Below are 15,564 nucleotides of genomic sequence, written 5' to 3'. Positions count from 1 at the left end.
AAACTTTTAACTTTCAACAGCACACTGTGACTAAAAAATTACTACTCCTACGTAATGAAGAAAAATAACTGATTTTCAAATCTTTTACCACAAGTTAAAGGCATCATTTATTGAAGATTGTTATTTTAAACACATGTTATGGAAGTCATATATTTTTATTACTATAACAATAAATACTAAGTTTGAAAATACATGTCATAGTTTACAGCATTCCTACGTTATTAAAACGTTTCAATTTATCTGGAAAGTAATCTTTGAATAGCACAGGATCTGCACGAAATTCTACTGATTTCAAAGGCATTTCATCAAATATTTCTGTAAAATAATTTATGCATTGAGTTCTTTCAATCATATGTGTTAAATCAGCTGACAACATTTCTGTATTAACACACTCTGGACACCGAAATTTCTTTTTTGCTGTAACCTAAAAGAGCAAATATATAACTTAAATTAGAAAAACTTTTATCATTGAACAATTAAAATTGTGAGAAAGTTTTAACAATATGTATTTATAAAAAAAGTGTGCATCATTAACTGATGTCTCAACGCATGCCTATTGAAACAAGTTTACTAATAAACAGTTAGCTTCCACTGTAACAGTGTCGCAGCAGTTCTATGCTAAAAATATATAGCGTTCATCTGTTTTACAATTTACTGATCATGCATTAAATTTGCAATTTTCGTTTTTTATAAGTAACTTTATTTTTTTATGATAATTCAATGCATCAATTTTAAATAGCCGTATCACACTATTTAATAAGGCACATAATGGGAGTTTAAATAAATTATTTCCTACTTGTGGAAGAAAAGATTTTTTTTGTAAAAATAATATTTGGTGACGTGAGAATATAGTTGTAACACCAAGCCAATGGCGAGCCCAAGCCACAGCACTATTCCATTTTTCCGTTCGTGGAGCGGCGGTGGGGAACTCTCGTGGGTGTTACGAATGTAGTGGTTTCCTTACTACAGTAATACAGTTTCTTCGCTTTCTATACTCTCTAAGCTCCACAGCATACACACACATGCACTCACGAGGGTATCCCCACCCCGGCTCCTCGAGTGCTCAGGCTCCTCAACGTGATGATGTCCCGCGCTCGCTCTCTCCTACAGACCGGTGTGCGAGTAACAGCTGCGAAAGAAAGCCTGTCGGTGGCTGCTTCGATGCGATAGCTTCCATGCACATCGTGCTATTCAATATGTGCTATCCATCTACTTTTTTCTGCTTAGGATGTATCTCTTCTCGTCCTCGGCTCGGTGAGCCTAGTTTTTCTATTCAAAAAAATTATTATTCTCATTATAGTAAAACTTCAGAGTTGTACTAGTTGCTCTTATAAATAGAAAATGATTTGTTGATCTAAAGATAAAGATGCAACTATAGTATATTTGTTTGTGTCACTATAGTAATACAATCGTAATCCTGCTCCCGCTCTCTACTCGAGATTTGATTCAATAAGTCTCGAGCGATCTACGCAGTGCATTGAACATTTTGGTAGTAGAGCTGCAAATACACGGCCTTCTGGAATATCGTGGCTCCGCATCCATTTTCGACGATACGGAACGACACGTCGGCCATCTTTTCTTCGGCATTCGGGTCGGTGGAGCGGAGGGAGGAAAGGAGAGAGGCGGGTCTCATCTATAGTAAGCAGCTCTTCATCGTGCTGTCCTTCTCTACTACAACAAGTCTGCACCTTCTCTTTCATCGCCCCATCGTCGGCTTCGCAGTGGTAAGCGCCTATACTTCGGCATTCGAGCGAGATCGAGCGAGCGGGGGAAGAAGCTCGCTGCAGAAAGGTACAGTAAGTAGACACACGTTCTCTCTCTCTTTCGCTCTCATATTCCAGTCGTACTTTTTCTTTTATTTTTATTCGAAATCCTATATGCCTTCAGTCTTGTTATTACGTCTTTGCATGTTGCCTCGTTAAACAGTTGTTTTGTTTTCCTTTTCATGGTTATCGTGTTTTCAGAGTAAATACTGTTCAGTTGTTTTAGTTAACTTGGTTGTTTTTAAGTTGTTCGTTATGGCCAAAGTAATAAAGAAGCAGATAAAGCTTTTTAATAACATAAATAACTGTCTAGAAAACTCCATTACTAAAGTAGGTGTTGAGAGACAAACTTTAGAACATTTTGAAACCTGTTTAGATATGCTTGAAAAATACTGGTCTGAGTTTTATGACTCTCACGACAATTTAGACGAGGTTAGCCTAGCAGGACACGACTATTTCTAAATAGATTGCTATGCAATGGTGGAGGATAGGTATACCGAGGCAAAATCCGCCATTCGCAAACGAATTAAAGAGCTCACACCTGTCCCCCAGCCTACTGTTGACCCTACGCCTATTCCTGCGGTAGTTGATCAAGTCCCTCTTCCTGCACTCTCTTTATCTACTTTCTCCGGTAATCACGAGGAGTAGGAATCCTTTAAACAACGCTTTACATCGTTCGTTCATAACAAAACTAACCTTTCAAATGTCTCGAAACTATCACATCTGTTAGCTTCAGTTCAGGTAAAAGCCGCGCACAGATTGAGGGATTTAGAAATCACTGATACGAATTATACTGTTGCTTGGGAAAAGCTTACTCGTCGATACGACAGTATAAGACTCAGGCATTATAACAATATGGAAAAACTTATCCAGCTTTCTAACGTTCGTGCACGAAACGCACAAGATCTGAACGATCTCTTAGATCAGGTCGAGGAAATAGTACGAGCTTTTTTAGATTTAAAGTGTGAGCTGACTCAGGCTTATTCTTTCGTCGCTCATTGTATTATTCGAAAGTTGGATTCTATCTCACGAGAGAACTAGGAGATTTCACAAGAGGAAAAACAGGGATTCTCTCCATATAAAGATCTAACTAAATTCCTCAAACGTAGAATTCAAAGCTTCGAGCAGTCGCGTACAACTTCGGAAAAATCCGATGCTCGTTCAGGGCCTCAGTCAGTTGGTAAAGAAAAGTGGCTGTTCATACAGTCCAAACTGTTGATTCTACACCAAACAAGACAAACCCATCTTGCGTGTTGTGCACTGGTACGCACTGGCTTTTTGGGTGTAAAAAGTTTAAAGACATGACGATTCAACAAAGGGTTCAGTTTTGCAAAAGGGAGAAGCTCTGTCTAAATTGTCTTCAGGTTTCTCATTTTACCGAAAAATGTCCTTCAGCCAAACGGTGTTTTATATGTCAAGGAAAACATCATACTAGGCTTCACCCAGAAAACTCAGGTGCTAACATCACAAAACCAGGTTGCACGTATTCTACAAATCCCGTGATAGGTAGCACGTCTTCTTCAGAACATTGCGAATCGACACAGCAAGTTACGACGTCGTGTTCTGTCATGGCCTCATCCGTCGTAGCTAACTCAACTTCTGTAGGGAGCATGGTTTTACTAGCCACTGCTTAAGTGACGCTAGTTGATTCCAAGGGGAATTCAGTTTCCGTTCGTGCCTTGATTGATCCTGGCTCACAGCGATCGTTCGTTTCAAAACGAGTTGTTGAGCAACTTTCATTAAAACCTACCAGGGTGGCTATTTCAGTTATGGGGCTTGGTGGCGCTGTCACGTCAAAGTTACAAGCTGAAGTGCACCCAACGGTCAACTCCAAAGTCAATTTACAGTTTAGCCTAAAGGTCACGGCTCTAGTCTTGGATGAGTTGACCAAACTCATCCCTTCAAGAAGACTTGCGGTTCAACCCTGACCTCACATCTGTGGACTTTCTTTGACTGACCCTTGATTTTCTAAACCAGACAGGGTTGATTGTGTCTTAAGCGCGGACATTTACGCATCAATCATTAGGGACGGTCTAAAAGTAGGTCCGATTGGTACTCCCGTTGCGCAACAATCAGTCTTTGGGTGGCTGCTTACTGGGCAGGCCCATTCGGAGGTCTTATCTGAAAGACATAGTTCGATTCAGGTTTTCCATACCTTCACGGAGTAGTCGATCTCAAACCTTCTTTCAAAATTCTGGGAGATAGAAGACATTCGGTGCCAAAAGTTTCTGTCTCCAGAGGAAGAATCCTGTGAGCGACATTTCGTTGATACGCACTATCGTGATGAGCAGGGTAGGTTTGTAGTGCGTCTTCCGTTCTCGCAAATACCCAGATTTACCGGCTCTCGAGAAATCGCTCACGCTTGTCTTCTGCGTTTCGAGAAACGGTTAGCTCACAATGAGACCCTTAGGGACGCCTACAAGGCCTTCATGTTCGATTATTTGGATTCTAACCAAATTCCAGATTCCATGAGGGTTATTTCATGCCTAACAATGCTATCTTCAAGCAAAACGATTAAAAAAAAGATCGTATGGTGTTTAACGCGTTCCAGAAGGATTCAACTGGGCTCTTGTTGAATGATGTCTTATTGCCAGGTCCCAAGTTACAAACTGAAATCTCGGCTGTCTTAATTCAATGGCGTTTTTTTAGATATGCCTTTACTACGGACGTAGTCCAAATGTTTTAACAGATCAAGGTCCATCCAGATGACACCAAGTGGCAGTCTATGCTCTGGCGAGCTGAAGATTCACAGCCAGTCCAGGAGTTCAGGACTACGACAGTGACGTATGGGACTGCATCTGCTCCTTTTCTAGCTCTGTGGGTCATGAGGCAGCTTGCACTTGAAGGAGATGAGACGCACCCAGAGGCAGCATCCATTCTTCAGCATCAAATTCTATGTGGATGATATAGCGTGACTTTTTAGTCTTTGTCACTTTGTCGATCACCTTCACTTTAGGGATGAGAAGGGAGACGTCTTGCGAGAAGTGGTGCATGGATACGGTAAAGTAGGTAGCAGTCCTCTAGTAGACAAGATGTGCTGTAGAGAAGCAGGGGACGCAAAGAAAGAACCACGAAAGATTTCTAATAAATCACGAAGCTCATCGAAGTTATCGTTATTTTAACTATAACTTTTCTTAGCTGTATGCGCCTCACAAAACGTAATTAATCTTGTGAGCAGGCTCAAAAGGCAGAATAGGAAGTCATAAAAGTAGAGACCAACTTAAATAGTATGTTATGAATGTTTGTTTAGAAGCCGTTGAATGTCAATAAAACATGAATCTCTCAGTCATTTCAGGGATATTGAGCCATGTATTTTTTTATTGTGGTCAGCGAAGGTGGGAACTAGGATCTTCTCGTCAAGAAGATTTCTAGTGTACGTGGCGAAAAATGAGATAAGACGCGTGTTCAGAGCTTATGATATTTCAGCTTAATTGAATTCAAATTATCTCGCGTATTGTTAGTTTCGAGTGGTTATGAGTCAATCCCAAAGCGACACATTGTATTCCGACGTCCAATCAGGCTTTTTTAATGTAAAGTGAGCAGCGAGGCTCACTGTGAGAGAGAGAGAGAGATAGAGAGAGAGAGTTAGTCAGAGCCTGATCGTCGAGCTCTTAGCACTTGTATTTGGCGTAGTAATAGATTTGCTTACAAGTTTTGTAAGTATCTAGCTCCACTTGTAATGATTAGTTATTGACTAGGATTAAAGTGCTGATTTCTATTAAAGTGTCTTTTTTTCAATTCAAGACTACTCTGACAATTTTATTCCTCACGAATCCTTCAGATTCGTACCTTTATCAAATGATTTGGCACTCGAACAGGGACACGCGAAACAAGTAGTGAGAACAAGACCGCATGGTTCTCCATTAAGCAAGTGATTTTTACCAGAGCGGCCATATTGACAGGCCCTGCTAAGCTCGAGAATCAGACGGACGCCAACACGAGCTTAGAGCTGGTCTTATAATGGTGTAGTGGTGAGTCAAGATTAAATATCTTGTTTATTTAAGGAATCACATTATTTGTACCTGCACGACTCACACATCTACGTTCATCGTTGGCATGGTTGCTGAGCTGTTGCGAGTCGAGAGCAAACTCGACACGCGCACTTACCCACGCATAAAGGAAGAACGCCATTATGCTGCTGCTGCAAGCTGGAAGGGTCTTGGTGAGCATAATCTTCGTTGACACTACTGCTGTGTTGTTGCGAGCTGAGAGCAAGCTTGAAGGGTCTTGGTGAGCATAATCTTTGTCGACGCTACTGCTGTTTTGTTGCGAGCTGAGAGCGAGCTCGACACACGCGCTCACACACACATCAAAGGAGAGCGCTACTTTGCTGCTGTTGCTGGAGGCCGGAAGGGTCTCGGTGAGCATAATCTTCGTCAGCTCTGCTGCTGTGCTGTTGTGAGTCGAGACTGAGCTCGACGCGTGTGCTCACACACAGATTAAGGGAAAGTGCCACTTTGCTGCTGTTGCTGGAGGCTGGAAAGGTCTTGATACGCGCACTTTTCATCTGCGCTGCTGCTGTGCCGCTGCGGGTCAGGAGAAATAGCTCGACACACGCACCACACACACACACACAAAAACACACACGCACACACCAAAAGAGAGCGTCTTTTTGCCGTTGCTGTTACAGACCGCGAGACTCGCGACGTACATGCACAACGAAAGTATTGCTGTTACTACTGCTAATAGCCAAATATGCCTCAACGCACTCCACTACTTATGAAGACACCTACTACTGTTGTCCTAGAAGAAGCTCGAAGCACAAGTATCCTACGTGTAGCTTCTCTAAAGCCTACATTTCAGCACGTGGCTCTCTGAAATCCTACAACTACTCTCAATACAGAAGACCGTTTAATTTTTTTTTGTTAAGAGTGTCAAAAAAACTGAGGTTCACCGCAAGCTTCGACAGATATGTCTGCTTTTTGCGCAGGCCACCAACTCGTTTCACCCTCAGACAACGGCATTGACACCTCTACATATGTTCACAGCTGCCTGTGCAACCCACCTTCTGCTTCTCTGTGGGTCCCAGCAACGGGTCGTCGACAATTTGTGGACCATATTCGACGAAGCCGCAACTCCTGAAGGTTAAAATTTCATTACACTTTGCTGTCAAGTACATTTTAGCAAAAATAAAAACATTAAGTGTCTTAGAAAATAGTTAAGTTTAGCTTAATTGTAGGTTTAATTGCGTAATCGTGTATAGATCTCTATTGGCCTTTCTGCTATTTTTTAATTTTTTGCTGTTACTTTTAAAAGCACAATGAAGGTCTGAAACCAAAATCAAAGTAAGTTTCATTCTAAAGTTAGTAATTGTTACGAGGATTTCAGAAAATTAGAAATTGTTTATACAGTTGGTAGAGTTACATAGCTTCGCTTAAAATCTGCTTATGCTGCAGTAATATATACTCGAGTAGTTCATGGATGTGAAGTTTATGTAACTCTTTAGTTATCAAAAACAAAGGTATCCCCTATTATAACCTTAAGTATGCCTAAATTTAAGCTCTGCGCAGCCCATCTATTGTCCAAACTATCTCACCACTTTACTAAAGATATTGGTCAACGTGTTGATGCCTTACATTTGTGGTCTGATTTTAACGATGTGTTATACTGGCTCAGATCCCATCCCTCTAGATGGCCCACTTTTGTCACGAATCACTATAGCAATATTTATCAGCTAGTTTAAAATCAGATACTTATTTATCATTTATTATTTCTTTTATTGTATTACAAATAAACTTGCATTTACAATGATTAAATTGTAAACATGCGATCCCTTTTGGAATTAGGGAAACAATTTTCTATAATCACAGGTGTTGTATCAAAATCTGAATGGTTAAACTTAATTAGAATAGTAATTTTTTTCTTGTTATATAGTAACCTTTATTATTTAACTTATTTCTTTAACAAAATTAAACGCTTATAATTAGATAAAAACTGGTAAATATAGGTTTACTTGCGATAAACAAATAATAAATTTTGACTTATTATCTAATTATACCCTATTTGAAGTAAAAACATATAAAATGACGTCAAAAATGTCTCAGAGACGTCTTGAGGTATGTCTTACATGACGTCACCAAAAAAATTTGAGAATTACTACTTTTCTAATGAAAATATTTTACTTAAAATATTGACAAATTATGTGCCTATTTTGTTTCACAATATTATAACAAACAGCCAATTTGGATGTAAAAAGGGGAGCAGTACAGATGCCGCAATACGAAAATTTTTTTATAAATAATTAAGAGGCAAAGCATTTGAGTTGATAGACAATTATGCTAAGAAAAAGTTGTAATAACATTATTTAAATGAGACCATGAGCAGTGACTGTGTTGTTACACTGGGTGTCTCTTACGGTACAATATTGGGACCAATCATTTGTTCTTACTTATGTAAATGATCCATACTTTTTCCTTCTCATATTTATGTATGTATATATATATATATATATATATATATACATATTACAGCAATTTCTGAGAACTGTGCCCAGTATGCTCTTCAACGTTGTGTAACTGTGCATATGTATGCTATCATTATTGGCATAGTGAAAAACCGCCTCAGATTTAATTGTGATATCAATTACTTACACAGCAAAGAGTACCTTATTTTGCATGGCTTCCGAACCATCACACCACAGTTGGAATACGCACATGAGAAAGAAGATTCTTACAGGTACGACTCAAGTTAGTAAAAGCTGGATCTCGAACTTGTGAGCATGAGTTACCAAGCCCCCTAAGTTATGAGAAACGTATCCTAAACCACTGTGCCATTGTGACTGTTTTAGAAAATGATAAATACGGTGCACTCCCAAGTAAAATCATTGTATTTTATGATAACTACATTGTGATAACGACCTCATGCAGTGGGTACAGTGATATATAACACAACAAGAGTAATTTACTAAAAATAGTTTTGAATAATTTACTAAAAATACTTAATATTGAGAAATCTACTAATAACTGCTTCAAATTATGTTGACAAAATACAGAATAAGATCAAATTGTACATCTTAAATAAATTTCTAAAATCAGTCAAAACCACAACTTTCCTAGGTGTTAATATCGATTAATACCTTAGGTAAGACATTTTTGCAGAAAAATGGGTAAATATTCGTTCATGTCCCATTATTATTTTTTGAAAAATAAAGAAATTTTATGTAGTAGGTCGATCCTATGCATCATTTGTGGGCTATTTTTAACTAGAATAACTAACATAATTACTACCTAAGTTATGAAGAAGTATTTAGATTTATCAAATCTCTGCAGAAGAGAATTCTAACATCTAATCATGCCACAACGGACGTATGAATGTCAAACACTTAGAAGTTCATGCAATGCATCAGTGCTTGGATTGTCATTTTCCCAATTAGTCTCCAAAAATGGTGGAGCCAATCAGTGAATTTCAGACACTTCACCCACACTTTCCTTATAATCACTTCATTAATTAACGGAACCAGAGCGCTCATGGCTGAGACACAGTTTTTCGCTGCAGTGGCTAATCAACTTTATTTTTCGAACCGATTATCTTAGCACTGACTCTCTAAAAGCAATCACGAATTTTTATTAATGCACGGAGTACTAAAGTATACTAATTAGTCGTATGACTTGCCACCACGCCGTTAAGCTAGCTTTTTTCCAAAAGGTTCACAGTCACCCGAGTTGCGTGTGGATCGCCGAAACAAATCGATCAAGTGTACGAGCTGCTTCTCTGTATACTACTTAGCTTGCCCAAAACAATCGTGATCTCACGAACAGTGTGCGGAAAGTCAACTACAGACGTTCAGTTCAATAATTGGACTACCTCAAGTCAGCACATTCTTGAAAGTGTTACGATCGACTTGTAGCTGTGATGATGAAAAAGCTAGATATGAAAATAATCATATATAGCAATATAGTGCACTATAGATATGAGATCAGAGGTAGATCGCGTGACCAATATAGCACATCAGCACTCTATGAGCATAAGTCAGCACATTCCTGAAAGTAAGACGTCAAATACCCACTATGTAATATAAGGTAACGATTGTCTTATAATTGCTTTTCTCAAATTCTTTAAAAATCAAGGTGATGCATACTCTATACAAAATAATCAGCGAATTCCTAACAAAATAAAGAGACAACTGATTATTATGTAATATAGGACAGCGGTTGTCTTATAATTTTGAAAACGAAGTGTTTGATTTATTATATACAAAAGTCAGCACATTCCTTAAAGTAAAGCAACGATTTTTTTGATGATTAATAAAATGAGATGTCTTCCGACTCACGGGGGAGAAAATGGACCAGTAATAATTTCTTGCAAAAATATTATATAAATAGCACAAGGAAGGCGTTCAGCCCTCAGTATCGTTTCAAAATAAATAATGGAACCTATTATAAAAGCTCATTTGATAAGCGTGTTTGCTACGCGTTGCACTCGTTCATGAACCACAAATTCGTACTATGTGTGGTAGCGCCTGGAGTAGTAATTTTCAATCATTATCAATCAATAAATTACTCAAAAAATTATATTTCATTGTTTTGCATTGTCGAATAAAAGCCAACAGTGACATGTTTAAACGTGTTTTTTAAATAATACAGTCATTCATAAAACTGTTGTAAGAAGTGTTCAACAATTTGTCAATCGTAATCACCCATTGGCAAAAAATATCGTGTGCTGTTACCGTAAGTATACCTTAAAATTATTGCTTTTGTTTACTTTCAGTCATTAAAAATTTAGTTATTCCAAGTGATAAGGTAAATGCATGATGATACACTTGGGAACGAATTACTTAGTACAACCACGAAATGTACACAGATGTATTGTTATATTAATTAATAAGGTATAATTTTTACATTTTTACTAGCAGAGGAAAATCCACAACCATAGACTAGCGATTTATATTGATCGATATACGAAGATATTAGTGGTGATGATGAAAAACATTCAGATGCAGAAGAAGCAAGCGAAAAAGAAGATTGTGATGACATTAAATACAGTAGTAGTTTTTTTTTTTTTTTTTTTTTTTTGTGGAGGGAGGGAAAATGCATTGAGGCACACCGCAGCGACAGCGGTAGTGTGGGACTTGGTGGATTTTTTTTATTAGACCACCCATACCCACTAAAACCTCCCCCTTGCCGCGTGGCTTTTAATCCACCCTGGAACCGCGTTAGCATTACTTCAGGGTGGAGCCACCAGGAAGACCATCGCGTCTCACAGTATTAACGAGCTAGCTTGCCACCATTTGCTAGAGGTGCTAATGCTCTCGAGTCCTGAAAAGGACTCGGGGTCCCTGAGTACCAGTACCTTGTCTAGCTCTTCATAGTAGGCCGCCTACTTAGCCAGCACCACTATAAGCTTAATGTTTTCCCTTGCTGATAGGTAAGAAGTTTCCAGTGCAGCGTGGGTCCACATAAGCCTGTCTTTCAACTTAAGGCCTTTCTGCCTTATTATGATCCTGCTTGGGCTTTATCCCTGGCCTCTTTTAGGGCTCTTCTAAATAAAGGGCAGCTTCCACTGCCTGCTTCGTGCTTGTTGTCCGTTGTTAGGCAAAGGAAGTACCGTGCTAGACCTAGACACTCTTTCTTCCGGTGGTTTCTGCTTCCACACCGGAAGCAAAGCTTAGATCTGTTTTCTTCCTTACAGTTGCCCGAGATGTGTCCATATCCCAGGCATTTAAAACATCTTGTTACTTCGATTCTTTTTCGAATTCGGCAGCTTACAAAGCCAACTCGTAACCTGCCTTCCTTTTCTATTTGTCTGGCAGTTGTTTCGTCCACCTTGATTAAAGCCAGCTTCTGTCCTCTGGCATTTGGCTTTAAGAGATCAACTTCTGGCTCCTGGCTATAATGTCCAAAAGTCCTAGCGAAAGCCTCTTTGACCTCATGTTCCTCTACAATGGCATCCAGGTCTCGGACCTCTAATGTCACTTTTCTGTCGCTCATTTTCACGGTACCCTGTCCGGCTACCGACTTTTGAATTTGCTGTGAGAATGCAGTAGCATTCTCTACACCTTTGGCTTTAATAAGTATGTCTCCTTTTTTTGTAGTGACAACACTTTGGACTGCCACTTTAGCCTTATCGGGGTCAAAGTTCGCCTTCATAGTCTTCAGCACCGTTGCAAAGGTCTGTCCTTCAGCCATCTTCACTACTACTGTTGTTGTGGCGTCCACTTTTTTCTTCTGGCTTGTTTTGTCATTCAGGGGAATTTCTTCTTGTTTGCCACTACCTGTCTTCTTTTCCTTTAAAGAATAGTATGCTGGCGTTCTTCAGGGCTGTCCAATGGGCTCCTGTTTCTCTTGCTTCGTTCTATTTTCTTTAAGGCAGTGTTCAGGGTTCGTTTCTGTACATGCCGTCGGAAATTATCTCGCCATTTTTCTCTCCACTGCAGGGATTCAAATGATGACTTCCGAGCGTTGGTGTACAAATCTTCTTCAGTAAGACAGCGTTTTCTTAGAACTTCTGCCTCTTAAAGATGCTTAAGCGCCGCTTTGAGCCCATTTTTAACAGCGTTCACTGTGTTGCCGTACTTATCGTTAATCAGTTGTAGCGTCTCTGTAATGTCATTCGTTGCTGATTGGACTTTATCAGCAACTTGCTGTCGCTTTACTCCGAGCCTAGTGGCACTTTCTTCTAAAGAGGCAAGCTCTTCCTGGGTCTGGTTGCTAAATACCGACACCTTGCTAACCTCGGTGTCGTTAGTGCCTATACTCGACAGGCTTCCTCGTCGTCCTTTGTCTGAAAAGAAAGGCCACGGAACATTTAGCAGTCCCTGTTGGCCATGAGACACGTCTTTGTGGCCCCCCCCCCCCCCAGAATATGTGGGGCCTGCGTCAGTCACCTGGGCTTTCACCGGATCAGAACTGACGGCGGATTTCCTCAGAGAGGTTACCCAGACATACCCGGGCCTCATCATCCGGCTTCACCCGCGGCCGGGCCCCCAACGCAAGCCCGGAAAAGGACCCGCTACACGCAACCAAGAACAATCCGTAAGTGTCCCTGTGTTTGTTTAGTAAGAGTGTGTGATGCATGTATCTGAGAAGAATGTTTTAACCGCCGCTTACTTCTATACACGACGGGTGCTAGTTTTTGTTGGCCCGCATCAAGCAATGGAGTGCCACCCACGGAAGCAGCAAAAAGCAAAGAACAAGGAGCACAAGCAGAGCCGGCCCATACATCCACACCGATGGAGGCATGGGGCACTAGTCCCCCGCCCACACCGCCGCAGATACACACGCCAGCGCCACACACGCCCCCCGACCACCACCATAGAGAGCCACCCCAGCTGCCCATCGTCACCTCTTATTTCAAGAGGATGCCCCTATCCGCCACCCGGGGAAGCGCCCGGTATGGAGAAACTAGCGAAAACCCCACCCGGTAGTAGTAGTAGTAGTAGTAGTAGTAGTAGTAGTAGCAGTAGCAGTAGCAGTAGCAGTAGCAGTAGCAGTAGCAGTAGCAGTAGCAGTAGCAGTAGCAGTAGCAGTAGCAGTAGCAGTAGCAGTAGCAGTAGCAGTAGCAGTAGCAGTAGCAGTAGCAGTAGCAGTAGCAGTAGCAGTAGCAGTAGCAGTAGCAGTAGCAGTAGCAGTAGCAGTAGCAGTAGCAGTAGCAGTAGCAGTAGCAGTAGCAGTAGCAGTAGCAGTAGCAGTAGCAGTAGCAGTAGCAGTAGCAGTAGCAGTAGCAGTAGCAGTAGCAGTAGCAGTAGCAGTAGCAGTAGCAGTAGCAGTAGCAGTAGCAGTAGCAGTAGCAGTAGCAGTAGCAGTAGCAGTAGCAGTAGCAGTAGCAGTAGCAGTAGCAGTAGCAGTAGCAGTAGCAGTAGCAGTAGCAGTAGCAGTAGCAGTAGCAGTAGCAGTAGTAGTAGTAGTAGTAGTAGTAGTAGTAGTAGTAGTAATAGTAATAGTAGTTTTTTTTATGGAGGGAGGGAAAATGCATAGAGGCACACCACAGGGACAGCGGTAGTGTGGGACTCGGTGGATTTTTTTTATTAGACCACCTATACCCTCTAAACCCCCCCATCCCATGCCGCGTAGCTTTTATTCCACCCCGGAACCGCGTTGGCATTACTTCAGGGTGGAGCCACCAGGGAGACCATCGCGTCTCACAGCATTAACGAGCTAACTCGCCACCATTTGCTAGAGGTACTGATATAAAGGACTCGGGGTCCCTGAGGACCAGCACCCTGTCTAGCGCTTCACAGTAGGCCGCTGACCTAGCAGGCACCAATATAACATTGTCGCTTTCCCTTGCTGATGGGTAAAAGTACCCAGCGCAGCGTGGGTCCACATTAGCTTGCCTTTCAAGCTCCTTGGCCAATAGATGATACCTCTACCTGCTACGTAAACTACAACATCAAGAGCATTCGCAGTGACAGGATTGAACTACGCAGGGCCAATATCTGTGCTGTTTTCCAGAGGATGGGGCGCGAGGTCAACAAAAGGTTACATTGCTATTTTTATTTGTTTGGTCATGAGAGCTTTGCACGTAGAAACTGTCTCTGACCTTTCGACTAATGTCTTCCTTTCAGCTCACGCTCGGTTTTGTGCATTCCGAGGAGTATGCGAGAAAATATACTCTGACAATGCTACCACCTTCAAGAGCACCGCTAAAGAGTTGTAGGCTCTATTCGGAAAGGCGTCACCCTTCATGGACAGCGTAGTTTTAAGGTTAGCGGCTCAAGGAACAGACTGGTCATTTAATCCACCACGTGCACCTCACTTTGGTGGCCTCTGGGAGGCTTCCGTGCGCAGCTGCTTTAAGCATCACTTCCGCAGAGTGGTTGGAAACCACACACTCTCCTTCGAGGAGCTGTCAACGTTAGCGGCAAAAATTGAGTCCTGCCTCAATTCCAGGCCACTCTGTCCACTCAGTCCCAGAGCCACTGATGCTGTGGTACTAACTCCAGCTCATTTTTTGGTTAGCTCGTTGCTACTGGCGTATCCAGAACCGTTCGACCAAGCAAACCAGCCGAATTTGCTCAACAATCTTTGGAGACTACTCAGCAACCTTCGAGACTTCTTTTGGTCCCGTTGGAGAAAAGAAGTACTACATCACATGCAGATTCGTAATAAATGGCTAAGCCCACAGCAAAACTCGAAGGAAGGTGATGTCGTTTTACTGGCGGTCGAACTCTCGCCTCCAAGTCAGTGGCGTCTTGGTTTAGTTATTACGATTCATCCAGGCACCAACGGTCTAGTACGTGTTGTTACCGTTAAAACGTCAACTTTGTCTTTCACTCATCCTGTGGTGAAACTAGTTAAGTTACCAACGGAACCAGAACTAGCTGATTGGTATAATCGTGTGAACATCGCATCCATGCCACCCACGGTGTTAAAAGTACGTAACAAGAAATCCAAAGAAGTAGGAGAGCTTTCGCGATTAGTTTAGATAATTGTGAATCAAATTGTTTACAGCATGAAATTTTGAATCCTTCAATAAATTTATTTTGTCAAATATTTGTTAACTTGACAATTAACGTAAATCATCGGGTTCTTTTTTTAATGTGAACTTATGTTAAGATTCGAATAGCTAAGGGAGAGAGAGGATTCTTTGTTCAGTTGCTGCGCGCAGTTTGCTCGAGAGCTAAGAAGGGACTGTACTTGAGGTAGGGGCTTACACACCTTAAGGTGGGCATAATTGACTCTCTTGCATGTGAGTGCGGCCCCCACCTATTGTCTAATTCTTAATTGCGAGATATCAGCACCAGTTCGTCTACCATGAACGGCGCTCTCGCTCTTTAGTCTTCCAGACTACGAACAGTCAAGACGCGTTGAAAAGCAGCTCCTTCTTCACTTCGAGTCCTAGTTGGCAATTTTTAATTCAAGCT

General features: G+C 41.3%; 1 protein-coding gene across 1 annotated transcript in view; it reads right to left on the bottom strand.

Annotated features, from left to right (window-relative positions):
• Window positions 1–202: 202 nt before the first annotated feature.
• sotv (exostosin glycosyltransferase sotv) overlaps window positions 203–15,564 on the bottom strand; it is a 727,528-nt gene continuing 712,166 nt past the window's right edge. Inside the window, exon 10 of the mRNA XM_089595800.1 lies at window positions 203–424. Within this exon, the coding sequence (XP_089451926.1) occupies window positions 203–424 (222 nt within the window). The remainder of the gene's footprint in view (window positions 425–15,564) is intronic.

The sequence above is a fragment of the Copidosoma floridanum genome, unplaced genomic scaffold (assembly GCF_036245765.1).
Source record: "Copidosoma floridanum isolate Cflo_tuat_1 unplaced genomic scaffold, Cflo_Japanese_pri ptg000028l, whole genome shotgun sequence".
Taxonomy (NCBI): domain Eukaryota; kingdom Metazoa; phylum Arthropoda; class Insecta; order Hymenoptera; family Encyrtidae; genus Copidosoma; species Copidosoma floridanum.
This window is presented reverse-complemented; position numbering and strand designations above follow the sequence as displayed.